This window comes from Podarcis raffonei, chromosome 15 (assembly GCF_027172205.1).
Source record: "Podarcis raffonei isolate rPodRaf1 chromosome 15, rPodRaf1.pri, whole genome shotgun sequence".
NCBI classification, from domain to species: Eukaryota; Metazoa; Chordata; class Lepidosauria; order Squamata; family Lacertidae; genus Podarcis; species Podarcis raffonei.
Genome location: NC_070616.1, coordinates 24,832,717 through 24,852,642, shown reverse-complemented (window position 1 = coordinate 24,852,642; position 19,926 = coordinate 24,832,717). Strand labels below are relative to the sequence as shown.

Here is a 19,926-nt window from a genome sequence, read left to right as displayed (position 1 = left end):
ACACCACCACCTGGTGATCATATTTGGGAATGCCATGCATTTGTTTGGTCAGTGCGACAGAATGTGAATGTGATAGAAAAACAAGCTTGGAAGCTCATGCAGAATGTGGTTGCCTGTTGACAGGTTTCAGATGAACAGATAATATAACATCAATTCTCTGCTCCAGCTATACTGGCTGCCTCTTCTGAGCCCCATTCAAAGTGCTTGTTTTGAGATTTAAAGCTACTCATTGCGTGGGACACCAATATTTTCTAGAATGCCTCTCCTGATATGAACCCACGCAGGCCCTTAGATCATCATCTCATGCCCTACCACATCCGAGGGAGAATCAGAGGCTGTTGATAAGGCCTTTTCAGTGTTGGCTCCTCATTTGTGGAATGCTCCCCCTAGTGAGGTCTGCCTGGCTTTAACTACATTTTATCAGTGCCTGGTAAATACTTGCATTTTTTCTCCAAGCTTTTGATAGAGTTAGGATGATCCTGCTTGTTAGTCTGTGCTGCCAAAACCTGTTGTGATGATTATGGGGTTTGTTCCCCCCCACACACACTTTTTTGTTTTCTGGTACAGTGGTACCTCAGGTTACATATGCTTCAGGTTACATACGCTTCAGGTTACAGACTCCGCTAACCCAGAAATAGTGCTTCAGGTTAAGAACTTTGCTTCAGGATGAGAACAGAAATCGTGCTCCGGCGCGGCAGCAGCGGGAGGCCCCATTAGCTAAAGTGGTGCTTCAGGTTAAGAACAGTTTCAGGTTAAGTATGGACCTCCAGAACGAATTAAGTACTTAACCCGAGGTACCACTGTATTATCAATATATTTGTGTTTTCAACAGTATTGTAAGTCATTTGGAGAACTTCTGGTAGCAAGCGATTAACAAATCTAAGAATGAAAGCAATAATTTAATTAATTAATAATTCTTGGGTAAAAAAGGGAAGAAATTTGGTTTGGCTCTGAATTAATGTGACCCTCCTTAATTAGCATTTTCCGAAACCTTTTGCAAACTGAAACACAGCTTTTCTTCTCTGAATTTTGTAAAACAGTTATCCAACCCAGTAATGTGTACAAAAGTGCCTCTATTAGGGGGAAATGTACATTAAAATGCCTATATGTTAGTGAAAATAACATTTAAAAGCTTTACATTGTGGGAAATTGTTTGCAAAAATGTGCATGTCAGGAAAAACGGCGTATTAGGAGAAAATTGCACTAAAATGTTGGTGGGTTTTAATGAGGACTTAAAAAAACAAAACTACTCACAAACTGATGAAGGAACATGAAGGTCTGAACTTAAAACTGGAAAAATGAGAAACCAAAATTGAAAAATTCATCCATTCAAAGGGTTCAAGTTGGGGGGATTCAAAGGGTTCAAGTTGGGGGGATTTATGAGTGTGGCCTGAAACCCAGGGAACTGGACCAGAAGGCAACCTATTGGTTTTCTCCGAATTCTATGACCAAAAAGGAGAAAATGGTTTTTGGCATGCAAATGATTTTTTATAGCAGAGCAGAGCAGAGCAAAGCAGCTGTCGTTACACTAGTGCTGCAATGCATGGTTGGTGCTCTTTTCATGCTTTGAATGATGGCAAAATGCAGGCAGAGGTTTCATGGCGTGTGCACAGCACCCCCTGGCGGCTAGGAAATATTTTCAGAAGAAGTCCACAGTTTCTCCTGCAGCATCGCTCCTTGAGTATTTGCCCTGATTTGTTTGCAGGAAGGGAGCTATTTATTGAACATTATTCTGCTTTGTTTTCAGATAGCATCAAGGAAGTACCGCCCCACACTTTGCTGTGCTTTCCCCCAACACTTTCCTGATTGCGAAAAGTCTGTTTCTGGGCAGACGTGGGTATGTTTGCAGAAGACCTCTCAATGAACTATTATTGTGCAACCTGAATCTGTCAGCATATGATTGAATCTTGCATTTCCCCTTTCTTTTCCTTCAAGCAGAGTCAAAAACCATCCCTGCATGATCTCAGTCATGCCAGCTCCATATCAGAATCATACCAAACAGATCCCAAACGTGTGTGGTGGGCAGAATAGATTGGAGAAGGCAGATGTGGAGAATAATTCCAGTTTCTTGGATTTTTATTTTTGCTTCTGCACAACCCTAGCTAACAGGCCTATGATGAACAGAGACTCTTGCACCATCAAGGGAAGACTGGCATGTATGGGTGAGCTCTCCTGAATATCTTGGTTTGCTAGCCTTCATAGAATTGTGCTGCAACAACTAATCCCACTTTCCAGGGAACTCTGGGAATTGGAGCTCTCTGAGGGGAACAGAGGTCTCCCAATTGCTTTCGGCGCCCTTAACAAACTACTGCACACTTCCCAAGATTCTTTAGGGGAAGCTTGTTTAAAATGGTTATGATACTGCTGTAAATGTGTGGTGCAGATGGGGCCTTGCAATCTGGATGATATTGGCTGGTTGTTGATAAGTGTGGAGTTTTTCTGTGTGTGCAGCTTTAGTCTAGGGATGAGCAGAAGGTAGGTCTCTGGGAAACCTGCAGTAGATTGGCAAGGCCTTCTGATGGCCAGCTGTCTTAAGAGCAGCAACATTTTTAAAATGTCCCCAGGTTGCTGAAAAGAATGCTTGGGGGTAAACAAGGAGTGGATTTTTGTGCAGGCTTGGCTCTAGTACTGATCACGCATTCTTGGCTTCAGGATGTGCCCAGGGGCACCATGTTCCTCAATTATTCAAGAATAGTTACAGGTAGGTAGCCGTGTTGGTCTGCCGTAGTCGAAACTAATTTTTTAAAAAATTCATTCCAGTAGCACCTTAGAGACCAAGTAAGTTTGTTATTGGTATGAGCTTTCGGTATCTGAAGAAGTGTGCATGCACACGAAAGCTCATACCAATAACAAACTTAGTTGGTCTCTAAGGTGCTACTGGAAGGAATTTTTTTTATTCAAGAATACTCACTCAGTTGAGCCACAATTTTGCACTGGGCCCCAGTTGGCATATTGGCAGCAAAAACCAAAACAGATCCCGTAAGCCTAAAGTCCACCCACCTCTTAGATTGATTACATTTATATCCCACCGTTCCTCCAAGGTACTCAATGAGACATGAATAGTTCTCTTCCATTTTATCCCCACAACAACCCTGTGAGGTAGGTTGGGCTGAGAGATTGTGACGAGCCAAAGGTCACCCCACAAGCTTCATGGCTGAGTGGGGATTTGAACCTCTCAGTTCATAGGCCAACACTCCAACCACTACACCACAAAGGCTCTCTCAAGATGGTCACAACCCTTTAAGCAGTTCTTTAAATAAAACCAGAGGGGCTTATGATTGCCCCTCTGTCACGAGTCTCTTTGGTTTAGTAAGTCCTTCGACATTCGTACGACCCCCAAAGGGGGCTCCCATCTTCCTTTGGCCACAGGGAGCTGTTGTCAGGGAGAGGGGCTGTGTCTGAAGACTCCTCTGAAGAGGTCTGGAGCATCTTGGGAGTCAGGTCACTGGCCACACTGGACATAAAAGATGAGAATGGGTAGGGAGACGCAGCAGAGTAGCCAGCTGCGTAGTGGACGTCGTCCAGAGCATGGAAAGAGTAGGACTGAGTCCCAGAGATGGGCGAATTCCAGCTGGGATTTCTGTACTGGGAGGAAACTCCCGGCTCATGAGAGGAGAGGCAGCCAGCAGTGATGGAAGGTGCTTGAAGGGAGTCGGGAGGACACACATCCGATTGGCCAAGGCTGTCGGGCATGGCTTGTTCCCAGGAGTCTCTCTGCAAGGAAGAAAACGGCCCACAGCTTAGAAAGGGGGTCAAGAAGCAAACCTCCCTACAGAGTTACAGGTAGCCGCTTGGGCAGGGAGGCATGATAAGGCCTTCCCTAGATAGTCTCCGTTTATTTCTTTGTGTGTGCATACATGAGAGAGTTACTGTTGCAGGGACACATCAGGGTCCTGCACGAGGGCTTCCCATAACGGGAATATGGTTGGCCCCTGTGAGAACAGAATGGTGACTAGATAGACTACTGCAATGCGCTCTACGTGGGGCTACCTTTGAAGGTGACCCAGAAACTACAACTAATCCAGAATGCGGCAGCTAGACTGGTGACTGGGAGTGGCTGCTGAGACCATATAAGACGAGTCCCGAAAGACCTACATTAGCCCCCAGTATGTTTCCAAGCACAAAATTCAATGTGTTGGTGTGACCTTTAAAGCCCTACACGGCCTCAGTCCAGTATACGTGAAGGAGCGTCTCCATCCCCATTGTTCAGCCTGTACACTGAGGTCCAGCTCCGAGGGCCTTCTGGCGGTTCCCTCACTGCAAGAAGTGAGGTTACAGGGAACCAGGCAGAGGACCTTCTCAGTATTGGTGCCCTACCACCAGATGTCAAGGAAATAAACAACTACCAGACTTTTCGAAGACATCTGAAGGCAGCCCTGTTTAGGGAAGTTTTTAATGTTTGATGTTTTGTTGTGTTTTTAATATTCTGTTGGGAGCCACCCAGAATGGCTGGGGAGGCTCAGCCAGATGGGCAGAGTATAAATTTTATTGATTGATTGATTGATTGGCTTTTGGCCTGATCCACCAGGGTTCTTCTTAAGCTCTTGGATAGAAGATTCTGCTAGGTAGGTCAATGGCTACTAGCCATGATGGTTCTTTTCTACCTGCACTGTCTGAGGCAGTATGCCTCTGGAGATCAATTGCTGGGAATCTCAAGTGGGGAGCAAACTGTTGCACTCAAGTCCTGCTTGGGGGTTCCCCAGAGGAAGAAGAAGAAGAAGAAGAAGAAGAAGAAGAAGAAGAAGAAGAAGAAGAGGAGGAGGAGGAAGGAGGAGAAAAGTAGTAGTAGTTTGGATTTGATATCCCGCTTTATCACTACCCGAAGGAGTCTCAAAGCGGCTAACATTCTCCTTTCCCTTCCTTCCCCACAACAAACACTCTGTGAGGTGAGTGGGGCTGAGAGACTTCAAAGAAGTGTGACTAGCCCAAGGCACCCAGCGGCTGCATGTGGAGGAGCGGGGAAGCGAACCCAGTTCACCAGATTACAAGTCCACCACTCTTAACTACTACACCACCCAGGCTCCAGGTTGGCCACTGTGAGAACAGGAGGCTGGACTAGATGGGCCTTTGGGCTTGATCCATCTTAATGGGCCTAGTGTGTTCTATCTTATGTACTTACACTTAAAAAATGTGCCGAGTCGCTTGGGAAGGATGGCATGACTGACGTCAGTGGCGATGAGGCACTAAAGAGGGACGAGGCTCCAGAGGTGACGGATGCAGTTCGGTGGTCAGCATATTGGTCAATGAAATGGGTGTCTAGAAGCGAAGGATATCCCTGAACTGCTGGTGATTCATACGCAAATGGCTTTGCTATGAGGGAGGAAGTGTAGATGTCACTTGAGATCTGCTTATTGTTTTGTAAATCCACATCTGCCATTAGGGATCTTCGGATGCCATAGTAACCAGACATAGCAGAAGAACCTATTGGCAGTGGAGAAATCAGTTACCATAGCACCGGAAGCCAACAGGGAGTGAGTTGACGTGGGGATAGACACAGCATATCAATACACACACTAACGTTTGAGCTGCCATCCCATTAAAGTAATCACAGCTGATTAATTGTATTAAGGTTGAGGTGAACAACTGATTGCATTTGCATAGAGGTAAAAACAGTCATTGTGAATGAAGAAATGCTCGGGCTGCTTCCACATTGCACATTTATTATGAATTAGCCACACTTTGTTCACTCGTTTTTCACAGGGCGTCTGCTCAAAACATCCCCCATCTAAAGCTTTCAGCTTTAATGGTTTCCCACCCTGCCCATAGTTCAGAATTTCCAGTTTGCTTTAGACTCCCTAAACTCAGTTGAATAGCCATACAATTATCCCCTAGTCAATGGCCTATTGCACAGCTGTTGTGGCCAGTTCTTGCCTGTATTGCTCTGAGCAGCATTCAGCTATGTTTTACTCAGAGTTGCCATTAATGAGCATGAGTAAGTTCGGTCCATTAATTTAAATAGATCTACTCTGAGTAAAGGGGACGCGGGTGGTGCTGTGGTCTAAACCACTGAGCCTAGGGCTTGCTGATCAGAAAGTTGGTGGTTCGAATCCCTGTGACGGGGTGAGCTCCCGTTGCTCTGTCCCTGCTCCTGCCCACCTAGCAGTTCGAAAGCACGTCAAAGTGCAAGTAGATAAATAGGTACCGCTCTGGCGGAAAGGTAAACGGCGTTTCCGTGCACTGCTCTGGTTCACCAGAAGTGGCTTAGTCATGCTGGCCACATGACCCGGAGGCTGTCTGTGGACAAACGCCGGCTCCCTCAGCCTATAGAGCGAGATGAGCACGCAACCCCAGAGTCGTCCATGACTGGACCTAATGGTCAGGGGTACCTTTACCTTTATCTTTTTACTCTGAGTAAAACTTAGTTGAATACCCTATAGTCAGTTCCTAAATTGCGCAAGCCACAGATTTCTCTACGGTCCATCTTGCTTCTTTAGAAATCAACTCTATCACTTTAACCCTTCTCTTTCCCTTCCTTAGCATTGCCTTTAAAATTATTTCTCTCCCACTAATCGTGACCAGGAGATTTTTTTTGGAGATATTTAACCATCCCTCAGTCACTCAGTCTCTCTCTCTCTCTCTCTCTCTCTCTCTCTCTCTCTCTCACACACACACACACACACACACACACACACATACACACACACACACACATCTATGGCATCTCATGCTCACTGAGTTGTTTCAAGAAAGACAAATCAGCACAACCCATCTATGTCCCCATGGGCTCTTTGGAGGAAGGAATATACTCACCTGCCAGTGGGACAAATGACGACTGTGTTGTGGCAAGACTTCCCTGAAAGGAAAAAGAACAAGGTGTTGAAATCTTAATCATTTCCCTCTCAAGTTTACCCGGTTTGACTGGGTAATACCTTGGGAATCCCAGTGAAATTCTGGGGCCAGTGAAGCAAGCTTGAAGTGCTAGCATAAACTTAGTGACAAGGCAACGATGCAGGACAAACTATGCCAACCTGGTCCCCAGGTAGCTGGAGCTGGTGGGAGTTGCAGTCCAAAAACATCTGGAAGGCACCACTAGGTTTGCAAAGGCTGATGTGTGAGAGAGCTCCCTTCTCTCAGTACAAACTGGGCCACTTCATTCTCACCCAAACCTCCATTCTCCACTAAAAACAAGACTACTGCAGTGAGTAGGAAGTGCTCCCATTGGCCTTGAACCGCCTTCCAGTTTGCATAGTGCAAATAGGAAGTTCCTGACATGGCAAGCAACCAAATTTAGAGGTTTGGATTTGAATTAAAATTTGCCAGTGTCAAGACTTCCTTCGGCTTAACAACGCTCAGCTTCCCACCTGGCCATGTGCTCTTCCATGGAAATGAGCTCATTGGATCTTGCCGTAGTTACAAACCACAGGGCAGGGGGGAAGCGATGCAATATTCCATCAGCAACTCGAAACTGACACCTTCCCAGGGATTGTTTTGGAAAAACCGATTCACGTCATCGCTCCGGGGGGCTTGTTAGGTTACCTACCAAGCCGCCTTCCACTGACTCAAAACACTGGTCCACCAAGCTGAGTATTATTGGCTCTGGCTGGCAGGAGCTCTCCAGCAATACAAGCTCCCTAAGATAGGGACCTTCAGTACTGGGGCAGGGATGTCTGGAGCCAATGACTCCTCAAAATCACTGGCAGTGTGGAGCCACCTGGTGGGTCCAGTCATTCAACCAGCTACAAATCCACCTAACAATTATCTCATCCAATCTACATTTTACCAGCTTCTCTGCAAGAATACCAAGGGGGACTTTGTCAAAAGCCTTACTGAAATCAAGATGCTTTGATGCCAAGATACACTACAATCACAGTATTCCTCTGATCCACCAAGCTTGTAACTCCATTTTTTAAAAATGAAATTCATTGGGTGTGACTTGTTTTTGAGAAACCCATTCTGCATCTTCGTAATCACAGCATCCTTTTCTAAGTGCTCACAGACCGACTATTGAATTATCTATTCTAGGACCTTTCCCAGTATCAATGCCAAGCTCACCAGTTGGTAGTTACCTGGGTTTCCCCCCTCCCTTTTGAAGATGTGGACAACATTTGCCCACCTGCAGTCTGCAGGGACCCCACCTGTTCTCCAATAATTCTTAAAGATCATCTGCAGTTGTGTCAAGGCAAGTGTTCTTCCACACTTTCCAGTGCCTCGTTGTATCACCTTTTTGCAGAACAAGTCCAATCCTTTGGGGAAGTGGGTTTGTTGCACAAAACCTCCCTATAAGGTAAAACTGCACAACCTCCATTTGCTGGTGTGTGATTGAATCCCATTTGAAAATATTGAGAGTCTGGAATCACCCTGAGTGTTTAAAAAGGAGCATTTGCAAATTCTAGAAATAGTTATTATTCTTGCTGGTTTGCATTTAGTGATGTCTGGGATATTCTAGCACAAATGGCTGCACAATAAGTATTGTTTATTTTGTGGCACTGTGGGTTAAACCACAGAGCCTAGGACTTTGCTGATCAGAAGGTTGGCAGTTCAAATCCCCGCGACGGGGTGAGCTCCCGTTGCTTGGTCCCTGCTCCTGCCAACCTAGCAGTTCGAAAGCATGTCAAAGTGCAAGTAGATAAATAGGTACTGCTCTGGCGGGAAGGTAAACGGCGTTTCCGTGCACTGCTCTGGTTCACCAGAAGCGGCTTAGTCATGCTGGCCACATGACCCAGAAGCTGTACGCCGGCTCCCTCACCCAATAAAGCGAGATGAGTGCCGCAACCGCAGAGTTAACCACGACTGGACCTAACAGTCAGGGGTCCCTTTACCTTTACTTTTAACGTATAAGCAGGGCTTTTTTCTTAGAAAAAGAGGTGGAACAGGGTAACAACACAAGTTGTTGAGCTTTTAGAGAGAGGACCTTTTTAAAAAACGCTACAGAGGTGCCAGAATGCACCAAAAAAGTTGTGACAGAACTCAGTTCCAGTGAGTTCTGCCTGGAAAAAAGCCCTACTCATAAGAAAAATATCATGGCAATGTACAGTTAAAATCTTAAAACATCATAAGAATGTAAAATTATAAAAGAATCAACAGGTAGAGGTCTGCAACAGAATGTTGCTGACTTGAATGCTGCTGTTCAGGATTCCAGCTGGGAAACCATATCCCCTTTCAGGAAACTTCATTTCCACCCCCCATTTTTCTCATTCATTCCCCAAACAGACAGACAGCATTCCGTGGCCACTGGCCATGCCCTCTCCTTTTGGGGCTTGTTTGTTTGTTTGACCTTTAGGTTTCCCCTTCTTTTATTTTTAGAACTGCAAATTTCTGGGTTCTCCTGAACATGCTGGTACATTCCTCTTGCTTTTCCCTGTTTTGGCTACAAGTGGAGAAAGATGGGAAATTCAATCAAGTTTGCATTTTGAGGCAAATCCTCCAAATTTGCACTTCCTAAATCAATAGGTGAACAGAAACGCAGCCATCCTTGAGAATTCACAATTCTCCGAATGTCGCAATGCTGTTCTCCAGCCTAGTAATGTCTCTATTGGGGAGGGGTGTGTGCCAAAAAATACATATGCTGGTGCAGATAACATACCAAAATGCTGTATATTTGGGGACATCACTTTGCAAAAATGTGTGTACAGTGGTACCTCAGGTTACATACGCTTCAGGTTACAGATGCTTCAGGTTACAGACTCTGCTAACCCAGAAATAGTACCTCGGGTTAAGAACTTTGCTTCAGGATGAGAACAGAAATTGCGCGGCAGCAGCGGGAGGCCCCATTAGCTAAAGTGGTGCTTCAGGTTAAGAACAGTTTCAGGTTAAGAACGGACCTCCAGAACAAATTAAGTACTTAACCTGAGGTACCACTGTATTCAGCAAAATTGCATACAAAGAGGGGGGTGTTTGTGTACGTATTAGGAGAATTTTTGCACCGAAATGCTGATGAATTTTCATGAAGACCTTGTAAAAAAGATTCTCAAAGTAACGCAGAGATGTGGAAAACCGAACTTAAATTTGGAAAAATGAGAAACCGTATTTGACAGGTTCACCCATGCCTAACTATACGGCAGTTGGCACTCACCCACTGAGTTTACAGTTGGAAGGAGACGATAAGATATTGTCATTGCTGCTGCTTTATATAGCAGCACATGATACTTTACAAACTATGAAGGGGCAACAGGTGCCTGTCCTGAAGGGTTTACAGTGGGAAAACCCTTTTTAGTTGATAGTTTTATACTATCAAGTCCCATTTCCAAAAGAAAAAGATGCACAGAGCCAGAGATGTGCAGAACGGGCCAGATATGGAGGAGGAGGAGAAGAATGTATTGGCCTGAAATGTGAGTGGCGTTTTGTAAGGGACTGCTTTTCCTAAATGAATCCCCTGTCCACTGGCATACCATAGGTAAGGCCACAGGGGCAGTTGCCCTGGGCACAAAATTACTAGAGGTGCAAAATTTCAGAAGAAAGAAGTAATGAAAAATTTAAAAATAGCGTGCCCTCCCCATCACACAGAAAATCTCCCGGCGGACAGAGGAGAGGACCTGGGAAAAGGCTGGTTGCTATGGTGCTTTAGAAAGATACCCGCTCCCGACCAATCCCCCATCCCGCTCTCTGCCGTACTCAACACTCATGGGGTGCTGTGGCTGCCACTCAGGTAGGTCGCCAAGCCATTGCCCATCCGTTGCAGCCTATTGGCAGGTGGAGCCAAGGATACTTGCCTTGCCCCGGGTGCTGGCAACACACGCTACGCCACTGCCCCTGGCTAACCCCTGTTGATCCATGGCACACATGAAGCCCAAGTCTACCCTCCTGGGAAATAAAAAATGCAAACAGCGCATATATCATCACCATGCAAATTGTGCCTCTCGTGAGTGTCAGGTGAGAGCCAGGCCTTCCAAATCCCAACAGTGTTGATGGTTCATTTAGACAAGAGGCCATCTGCTGAACCCCACCCTCTTTCTCCACAGACAGGTCTAGAATCATCTGCCCATGAAAAGTTTTGTTTTTGTTTTGCTTTGGCAAATCAGAGTTTTGGGTGCACTAAATATCAGTTCCAAGGAAAGGCAAGCTCCTTCCTCATCAGCTGGCCGAATCACCCCCACTCACCTGCTGTTTGCTTTCAGAGTTATAGTATCTGTTTTGTGACAACTGTGACAACACAGTTGCGAGACTGACCAGAGTGCCGCCTGGGCTCTGTGCAAACAAGGAAGTTTGTTCCCACACTGTAGCTTTTGGATTGGGTTGAATGGGCCCATTGATAGCTGCTGGAGTGTATTGACTCTGAGAGGCAGATCTGGCTGTGAACCAAGAGGTCTTTGGTTCGCTGTTTGCTGATGCCCTACAGCCACCCACTCAGCATCCTTAGGCGAGCTGTTATTCTCTCAGCCTCAGCTAGGGATGCAAGAAGGCATTGTTTTCTGTCTTGCCCTGTATCCATCATATGCAGCACTGTTTCCCTTCAGCCACGATTCACCTGCCACCAAGAACCACCCTATTCACCTCACTGCCCCCTGTAGCGAATATACATAACTGAGATGATTAACTGCGTAAAGTATGTTTCCATTAACATTATTCCACCCCGTTCATTCCTGTGCGAAGGAAGCATAATGCAAATGGGGTATATAATCAATTACGTATTTTATCAAACTGAAATCAACAGCAACAGTAATACTCATAACATTATGGATTTATTTCTGCTCCAGACATGCGCCAAATAAGCAAACTTTGGCAATTTCCTCTATTAATAACAACAACAACAACAACAATTTATTATTTATATGCTGCCCATCTGACTGGGTTGCCCCAGCCACTTTGAGCAGCTTCCAGCAAATTAAAAAATCAAACACAGTAAAACATCATACGTTAAAAACTTCCCTATACAGGGCTGCCTTCAGATGTCTTATAAAAGTCAGAGAGTTGTTTATTTCCTCGACATCTGATGAGAGGGCGTTCCACAGGGCAGGCACTACTACCGAGAAGGCCTTCTGCCTGGTTTCCCTGTAACCTCACTTCTCACAGTGAGGGAACTGCCAGAAGGCCCTCGGAGCTGGACCTCAGTGGCCAGGCTGAACAATGTATACAGGTATACTCCCATTTCCTTCCAAATTCTCTGACATTCCTAACCTCAGCTCCACATCTGCAAAATGTGGAGACCTACCTTGCAGGATAGTTCTAACTTCTAAGCTTGATTTTGTCATTCAGATTGTGACTCTGTATCTCTATCTTTAAATCCTCTTCACATTTTCGAAGGTGAATTTTTACCCAAGACTTGAAAGACATGTGGCTTTGCTGGCAACTCATCATTGTTTTGTCAGCCCTCAAATATGAAATCGCCTAAGAAGTGGTCATATACTAAATGCCGCTGCATGTTAGCTATCACACCCTGTCACATTCTGTATGTCATTGCATGATGCCAGATGACTAAATGCTGTTTGTGCTATCAGTATCAAGTATGAAACATCAACATCAAGTATGAGACATCCATCAATGTAAAGTATGAAATGCCACTGCATGTCGGCTGTCAAATGCTGCCGTACTTCAACTGTCAAATGCTGACATCAAATACCATTGAACATCAAATACAGATTTCAGATATTTGGGGAATCTCTGAGCATTTGGAGAACATCTGGGGAACACGTGTGATCCAGAGTCTGCAAAGGGCAATTCTAAAGAGCCAAAGAGGTTTCAGCTTTGTTCTGTGGCTTTGCTGGTTTGCAGGCAGACCAGCACTGATCATTACCCAGCTTTTGGCATTAGTGCGCTTTTTGAGATCTGCTTTCAGTATGTACCTCTTTCAGACTTCCAAAGATATCAGGGACCAGCAAGACGCTGATGAGTGCACACCAAGGACAGGGCTAGCTGGAGCCTAGACTCAAAAGAGGGATGCAATGGTTTGTGGGGACCTGTACTAGCCAGGAGGCAAGAATCAGAGGCAGGGAAAGCTTCAGAGCTGGAGGGTGAAGCACGGGATGGGTCGGAGGAAGAGGCAGGTCAGGCAAATGAAAGGCCAGGTGCTTCCCCACCTCCTGCACCCCTGCCTTCCAGAACCAGCAGGGAAATGAAAAGGGATGAGCAGAGGAAGTTTCCACGCAGGCACAGTCTCTGCTTGTGTATGTGCAGCCCATCAGGGGAAGATGCATAAACTGGTTAAGGGGGAGTGGTCTCCTGTTGATGCAATCGCTCCATGGAGCATGGACCTGGAAATAGCTGCCTAGCTGTTAGATTGGTGTACGTAGGTCTGCAGAGCTGCAGAAGTGTTATATTTGACAATAAATACTTAACTGTCTGCTGTGTGCATGCATTCCTTTGTCTGGGAAGAGCCTTGACATGGGTGAGGCCAGAGTCGCAGCAATGGATGTGACTTTTACCTCTGTGCAGTGGCTGGTTGCATTCCAGCCACACGCAAGCCAGAGGTTTCTGCAACCATGCAAGACATGCACACCTCCATCTCCCCATCCTTCATCCAAGCAAATGCACTCAAGAAGGGCACAGGGCCAGTGTGGGGCATGGCCTAGAAGCCTGGGGAGAGTCCTGAGGGCCGGATAGAGAGGCCGCATTTGGCTCCCAAGCCTACAGTTCAGCATCCTTGCTCCAGATCACACTGCACTCTTCAACATGCACTTACGTTCAGCCGTGAGCTGCTGGTCTGCCTTGAACGCTTTTCAGCCAGCAAGTCCTTCACCGTGTGCTTGACTCGGACTCCTTGGTAAACCCGCTTGCCGTAGTCTGCAGGGACTGAACCAAAGAAAGAACCATGAGCGGGGAGGAGGACACCCAAAAGGGACTTCATTCTGAGCCCAATGCTTAATCATTGAGGAGGCCCACACGTTCTCCACTCAGCCAGGTTATTCACTAGGTAGTCCAGTCTACTTTGCAGGGTCGTTGTGAGGATAAAACAAGGCAATGCTATTGACGCCACTCCCTGATCAATGGGCAGGGACAGGGACAAAGCCTGGGCAGTTTTGGTAACATAGGGGGTGAAGCCTGATGGATTTTGGTGGACTGAAGGGCAGAGATCAATGCAGCCTCCAACAAACTGATGCCCTACAGATGTTTTGCACTACAGCTTCCAAAAGCTGCAGCCAGCACAGCCTTTTCCCCAAAGAAAGCACATTTAGGGATGGAGGAGTCCATTAGTTTTGGTTTCTCTTTTTTGCATTCTTAAATTTGGTTCTTTACATTTCTGCAGCAATTTGCATTTTTGTTTTTTTAAAGTCCTCCTGAAAATTTGTCAGCATTTTAGTTTGAATTTTCTCCGATAAACATCCTGTGTGCGATTTTGGCTAATATACACATTTTACAACTATTTCCCCTAATATAATGTACTTCGGTACATTGTTTTCACAAATGCACATATTTTTATGCATACGGTTCCCTTCCTATATGCATTTTTGCACACAATGGTTGGACAACTGCAAATTTCAGAGGATAGCTGTGTTTCAGTTCATGTATTGATCTGAGATTAAATTAGTAGGGTCTCTTTAAAATGCAAACAATATTGGATTTCTCCCCCATCCATACTCTGTGCACATACTTAGCCCAGCAATTTGCTTTCAGGACCAGAACTCATCTCATGGTCCTTTCACACACAAATTCAGTTCTAGTTTCCCCACAAACTTTCTTTGCTTCAGCAATCTAATTTAGATGGGGTGCCTTTTCTTGTAGCTATTGTTAAAACTGTGGGAGTCAGAAACTAATATGAACATGATAAGAGCCTGCCTTTTTGTTTTGATTATTTTTATTATGTATTTTGTGTTTTGATTATTTTTATTATGTATTTTGTGCTTTGTATACTGTAACAATTGTGTTGTGAACCACCCTGAGACTGACGGTTATAGGGCAGTATACAAATTTAATAAAAATACTAATAGTAATAATAGTAATAATGGTTTTCCCAGTAGTGATGTATGGAAGTGAGAGCTGGACCATAAAGAAGGCTGAAGGCCAAAGAATTGATGCTTTTGAATTCTGGTGCTGGAGGAGACTCTTGAGAGTCCCATGGACTGCAAGAAGATCAAACCTATCTATTCTGAAGGAAATCAGCCCTGAGTGCTCACTGGAAGGACAGATCCTGAAGCTGAGGTTCCAATACTTTGGCCATCTCATGAGAAGAGAAGACTCCCTGGAAAAGACCCTGATGCTGGGAAAGATGGAGGGCACAAGGAGAAGGGGACGACAGAAGACAAGATGGTTGGACAGTGTTGTTGAAGCTACCAGCATGAGTTAGACCAAACTGTGGGAGGCAGTGGAAGCCAGGAGTGCCTGGCGTGCTCTGGTCCATGGGGTCATGAAGAGTCAGACACGACTAAACAACTAAACAACAACAATAGTAATAATTACAAAAGAGCCCACTGGAGCAGGCCAGAGCTCTTTTAGTTCAGCATCGTGTTCTCACAGTGGCCAACCAGATGCCCATGGGAAACCTTTAAGCATCCCTGAGCACAAGAGCATACACCCCTCCTGCAGTTTCCAGCCACCTCTGATTGTGTCTAGTAGCCATTGAATTCGTCTAACACTCTTTTAAAGCCCTCCAGTTAGCCGACCTGACCGGAAGAGTCCGCGACCAGAAGGAGGAGGAGTATCAAGAGGAATGGAAGAAATTCAAAGATTACTTGGCTAAATATTTTAAGATAACTTAAATAGAATTACTTGCGAGTACCAGATAGGCCTAGGATTTAAATATGTGATGGTGTAGAATACTATGTTAAAAGCTGAAATGAAAAGAAAGAAAGATGTTAATTGACTAAGTAAATTTTATGTGAAAATAGTTTTGGAAAACTGCTACAAGGATTTATATGGAAACTCAGCCAGGGGGATTCGAGGAAGTCACCCAATAATGTTAACAAAAGTGGAACTGTTATAGCTAGGGTAAATGTTTGTATGTTTGTTTTTGATGTTTTTTGTTTGTTATAAATTTGGAAAACTAATTAAAAAATTGGGGAAAAAATTAAAACAAATAAAGCCCTCCAGTCTGGTGGCTGTCGGTACCCTCTTGTGGGAGTGAGTTCCACTGTGTGAAGAAGGGTTTTCTTTTGTCTGTTCTAAATCCTCTAACATTCGGCTTCATTGGATGTCCGTGATTTCTAGTGCTATGAATAAAACATTCAGCTTGGCTAAGTGGTGCAGCCTCTTCCTACAAACAACTGCCCCTTGTGCAGAGAACCGTGTGCCAGCCCTTTGCAACAAAGGATTTTGTTTCACACTCGCAAAAATGCCCATTGTTCACTTCATTATGTCTCTTGAGTCGTGCCTTTAAACCGGCTATTTGTTTGTATGTTTTTGACCTTTTTCAGAGTGCCCATCCCTGTGCCAGCCAGCCCAGGATAATGAGGCAGGATCTCTTTTCTTCCATTTGCCCCATTGGGATCTGCCCATGGAAAGAGCCTGCACCTGTGATGGAAGCCCGCATCAGGCTGGGGAGAGCTTTTAGTCAAATGTTACAGGTGGGAGCGTGGTGCTCTGCTTAATCCTTTAGAAAACAACAAAGATGAGCATTTCCTGAGCTAAAACAAACATTCAGGCCCAAGGGAGGAATTGTTTGATCTTTTCCAGTGCTGGTTTGCTGTTCCAAAATTCGGACCTTTTGTGGGTTTGCATTTGGAGCTTTTGTTTCACCTGTATTGCGGCAGCCAGATTAGTTTTGCTAGGAAGGGATGGAGCTTCAACAGAAGCTCCTCCACCCCACCCCACCCCCCAAGAATGGGGGCCTATAAAATACCTTGGCTGAATGTGGATTGTGAACCCCTTGGGCCTCGTTTAATTCCTCTTCATCATCCATGTGGCAGTCTCCTCCAACTACTTTTGCCCTGCTCTTTCTCCTCCTTAAATCCAGGGTCTCCCCATACTTTGAAAATCCAAACAGGAGAGCTATGTGGATTGCATATAGGGAGTCTACAGCTTTAAACAGGACAAAGTGTGGGACAGAAGTATTTAGAGGAGAACATCACACAGATGAGGGTAAATTAAAGGAGGTACCAGGGGTTCAAAGCTCACATTAGGCGGAGGTCTGGACGAGCCCCGAGATCATCTACAAGAAAAAAAGTAGCTGACCATCTTGTTTCTAGCTTTCTCCAATTTCCCGCTTAGGCTGTCAGACCTTTCAAGTGTCCCTCTTTTCCAGGGACAGTCCCGGATTTACAGAAGCTGTCCTGGTTTCTGATTTGGTCCTGGAATGTCCCGCTTTTACTTATGACATCCCTATTTTCACCAGAGAAATGTTGGGAGGCTATGGAGTACTGTGACCCCTGAGCCAAGGAGATAAGTAACTACACAACCTTTAGAAGATGTCTGAAGGCAGCCCTGCATTGAGAGGTTTTTTTAATGTTTAATGTTCCATTATGTGTTTATATATGTTGAAAGGGGAATAATAATAATAATAATAATAATAATAATAATAATAATAATAGCAGTCTGTGCACTGCACACAGCCTTAGGCACAAGGTTCATCTACCCTACTACCACCAATACTATTCAGAGATTTAAATGGTTTGTTCTTTAAGCTAAAGCAGCCTTCCTCAACATGGTACTCTTCAGCCATCTTGAACTACAATTCCCATCAGCCCTAGCTAGAATGACCATGCTGCCTGGGGCTGATGGGAGTCATAGTCCAAAATATCTCAAGATCCCAAGTTGGCAAAGGCAGGCTTATGGATTTGAAAAAGGTATGTTTGAATTGCTCTGCTTTTTTCTTTATTATATGTTATATTCAGTGCTATTTTTCTAGAAAAAGAGGTGCCAGAGCTGAGCTCTGGCTGAAGAAAAAGCCCTGGTTATATTTAAAAACTGGGAATAAATGTTACTTTTTCTTTTATAGCACAGGTAGCTTCTGGCACCAATACCTAGGAAAGGCAAGCATATATTTGTAGACATCAAATGCCCTGAACCTCTGCAGACTTGGTCAACGCTGCTGCCACCCTAAGCTAATAACCGGAGTCAAAGGATGCTTCCAGATGAGGGTTTGATTTGTAAATGAGTCACTGAAATGTTTCAGTCAGGTTTTTGGCAACAGAGTTGTTGTTTTTTTAATTCTTGGATATCTCCCAGAAAGAGTAAATCAGGATTACATAAGGATTTTATTTATTTTTAATTGACTGGTGTTTTGATGCCAATTACATCATTGCAAAAAACTTGCGTGCACGAGGAGTGCCAATCTCACAATAAACACGCACCCGGAAGCACCTTGTTGTTGTGTTGAGTGCCCAGTGAGAGCCCAGAGTAATCTAATAAGATTCTTGTAATATGTACAAGGTCAGTACCAGTAGCAGTCAGTGGCGGAGCTGAGTTTACCGAAATTGGCACAGTGCAAACACACAGCAGAGTCAATCCAGTGCCTCTGTGGGTGCATTAGGACCACTGCAAACTCATCCCTTCCCCTCCTGATAAGCCATGGCATTGTTGGTAATAGGAGGCCAGGTAATCGCCGCCACCCACTCCTAGTTGGCACAAAAGACCACAGAACTGTAGAATTGGAAGGGACCCCCAAGGATCATCTAGTTCAAAGCAAGAATATTCAGCTGTCCCATATGGGGATCGAACCTGTGACCTTGGTGTTATCAGCACCATGCTCTAACCAATTGAGCTATCAAGAAGATGACCATTTATTTGCAGGATTGCCTTACTCCATATATGCCCACTCAACCACTTTGATCCGCTGAACTGGGACTGTTACTGGTGCCAAATAATATTTGTTCCACACTTGTAAGAAATTGATCTTTTAGTGTGGCAACAGCTACACTCTGAAACTCCCTGCCTATTGAAATCAGGCACCTTCGCTTTCTTCTTTTTGGCACGTGCTTAAAACATTTTTATCTAGGCAACCTATCCAGAGACATGTAGAAAAAAATCACATATGCTTTAATCTATCTTTATATTGGTGTTGACTGTAATTTTGAATATTTTTAATACCTAGTTTTGGTTGTCTTTTAATTTTCTCTTATAAAATTTTTTATTGATTTTTTTTTACTGATTTTCAACAAAATATGAACAAAACATTAAGTTTCCCCCATTTCCATCTCATCCCCCCGAACCAGAAGATTAATGTGTCAGATTTTGTCATAAACCTGTGTGCATAGTTAGTGGGTTCCAGTCTGCCAAATGTTCAGTGATTGCCTTTTCTTGATAATGATAATGTTTTATTCTTCTAAATCACTCAGAAAAAATTTTGTTACAATCAAGCAGCATATAAATTTTGCTAAATAAATACTAGGTAGAATTTACATAACACATTTTCAGATGCTTCACACATTGGCTGCATTTCAACAACCATACATTGGATTAATAGGCTGAAATGTGCAGACAGGAACCTTTTGCTTACATACATGGCCTCTCCTCTCCTCTCTTTGTGTTGTACCTGAATGAACTGCAGAAATTTATAGCTAACCACAGTTTCTCATTTTGTCCAGATAAAGAAACTATGGTTAGGACAAGAAAGGATCTCAAACCATGGTTTAAAATCTTGAAGTTAGTAATCACAGTTTCCTAGTTTGGACAAAAGAGGAAACTATGTTTAATTGAAGATGTCCACGTTTGGTTCAGGCTGCAGAGGCAGAAGAAAAAGGGCTACATGCATAGGCAAAAGTGGACATCTCAGCTTATTAAGCCACAGTACATTTGTCCAAAATGTACCATTATCTTAGTAATCCCTATAACAACCCTGTTCGAAAGAGTGACATCATTACCATACTGCTCTTAAAGGACTAAGCCTGAGGGCTAGTTTCTTTCCTGAGGCTACCCTATTAAGAATGAAATGATCAGGCTCTTAACTTCACCATGGACCTATCCTTCAAAGGCATCACCCCAGTCTGGGGCCCCATTTTCTGTCTTGTGTCTATAGGAATAAGTACATAAATATGTATGTTTTCAATTGTCAATAATTGATCTTTTGTGTAACAATCATCACACAACTTTCATCAAGAGAGTGTGCCATCGATGACACCTACCCGTTTCCATGGCGAAGAGTGATCACTTCCACCTCTGTATTCGACAGGACTTTACGGC

At 44.4% G+C, this 19,926-nt stretch overlaps 1 protein-coding gene across 1 annotated transcript; it reads right to left on the bottom strand.

Annotated features, from left to right (window-relative positions):
* Window positions 1–2,883: 2,883 nt before the first annotated feature.
* POU2AF2 (POU class 2 homeobox associating factor 2) lies at window positions 2,884–19,878 on the bottom strand. The gene is made up of 5 exons (XM_053367800.1): window positions 19,869–19,878; window positions 13,556–13,665; window positions 6,751–6,793; window positions 5,120–5,421; window positions 2,884–3,714 (listed from the first exon to the last, which is right to left on the bottom strand). The coding sequence occupies exons 1-5, from the start codon at window positions 19,876–19,878 to the stop codon at window positions 3,307–3,309; spliced, it is 873 nt and encodes a 290-aa protein (XP_053223775.1). The 3' UTR covers window positions 2,884–3,306.
* Between the last annotated feature and the right edge of the window lie 48 nt (window positions 19,879–19,926).

Bases quoted from the DNA above. Each gene is read 5' to 3' on its own strand.
- POU2AF2 (XM_053367800.1), bottom strand. The intron at 6,794-13,555 runs GTAAGTGCATGT...TTTTCCTTTCAG, and splicing joins CCAGCAGCTCACGGCTGAAC to GGAAGTCTTGCCACAACACA. The intron at 5,422-6,750 runs GTGAGTATATTC...CACTGCCAATAG, and splicing joins GTCATTTGTCCCACTGGCAG to GTTCTTCTGCTATGTCTGGT.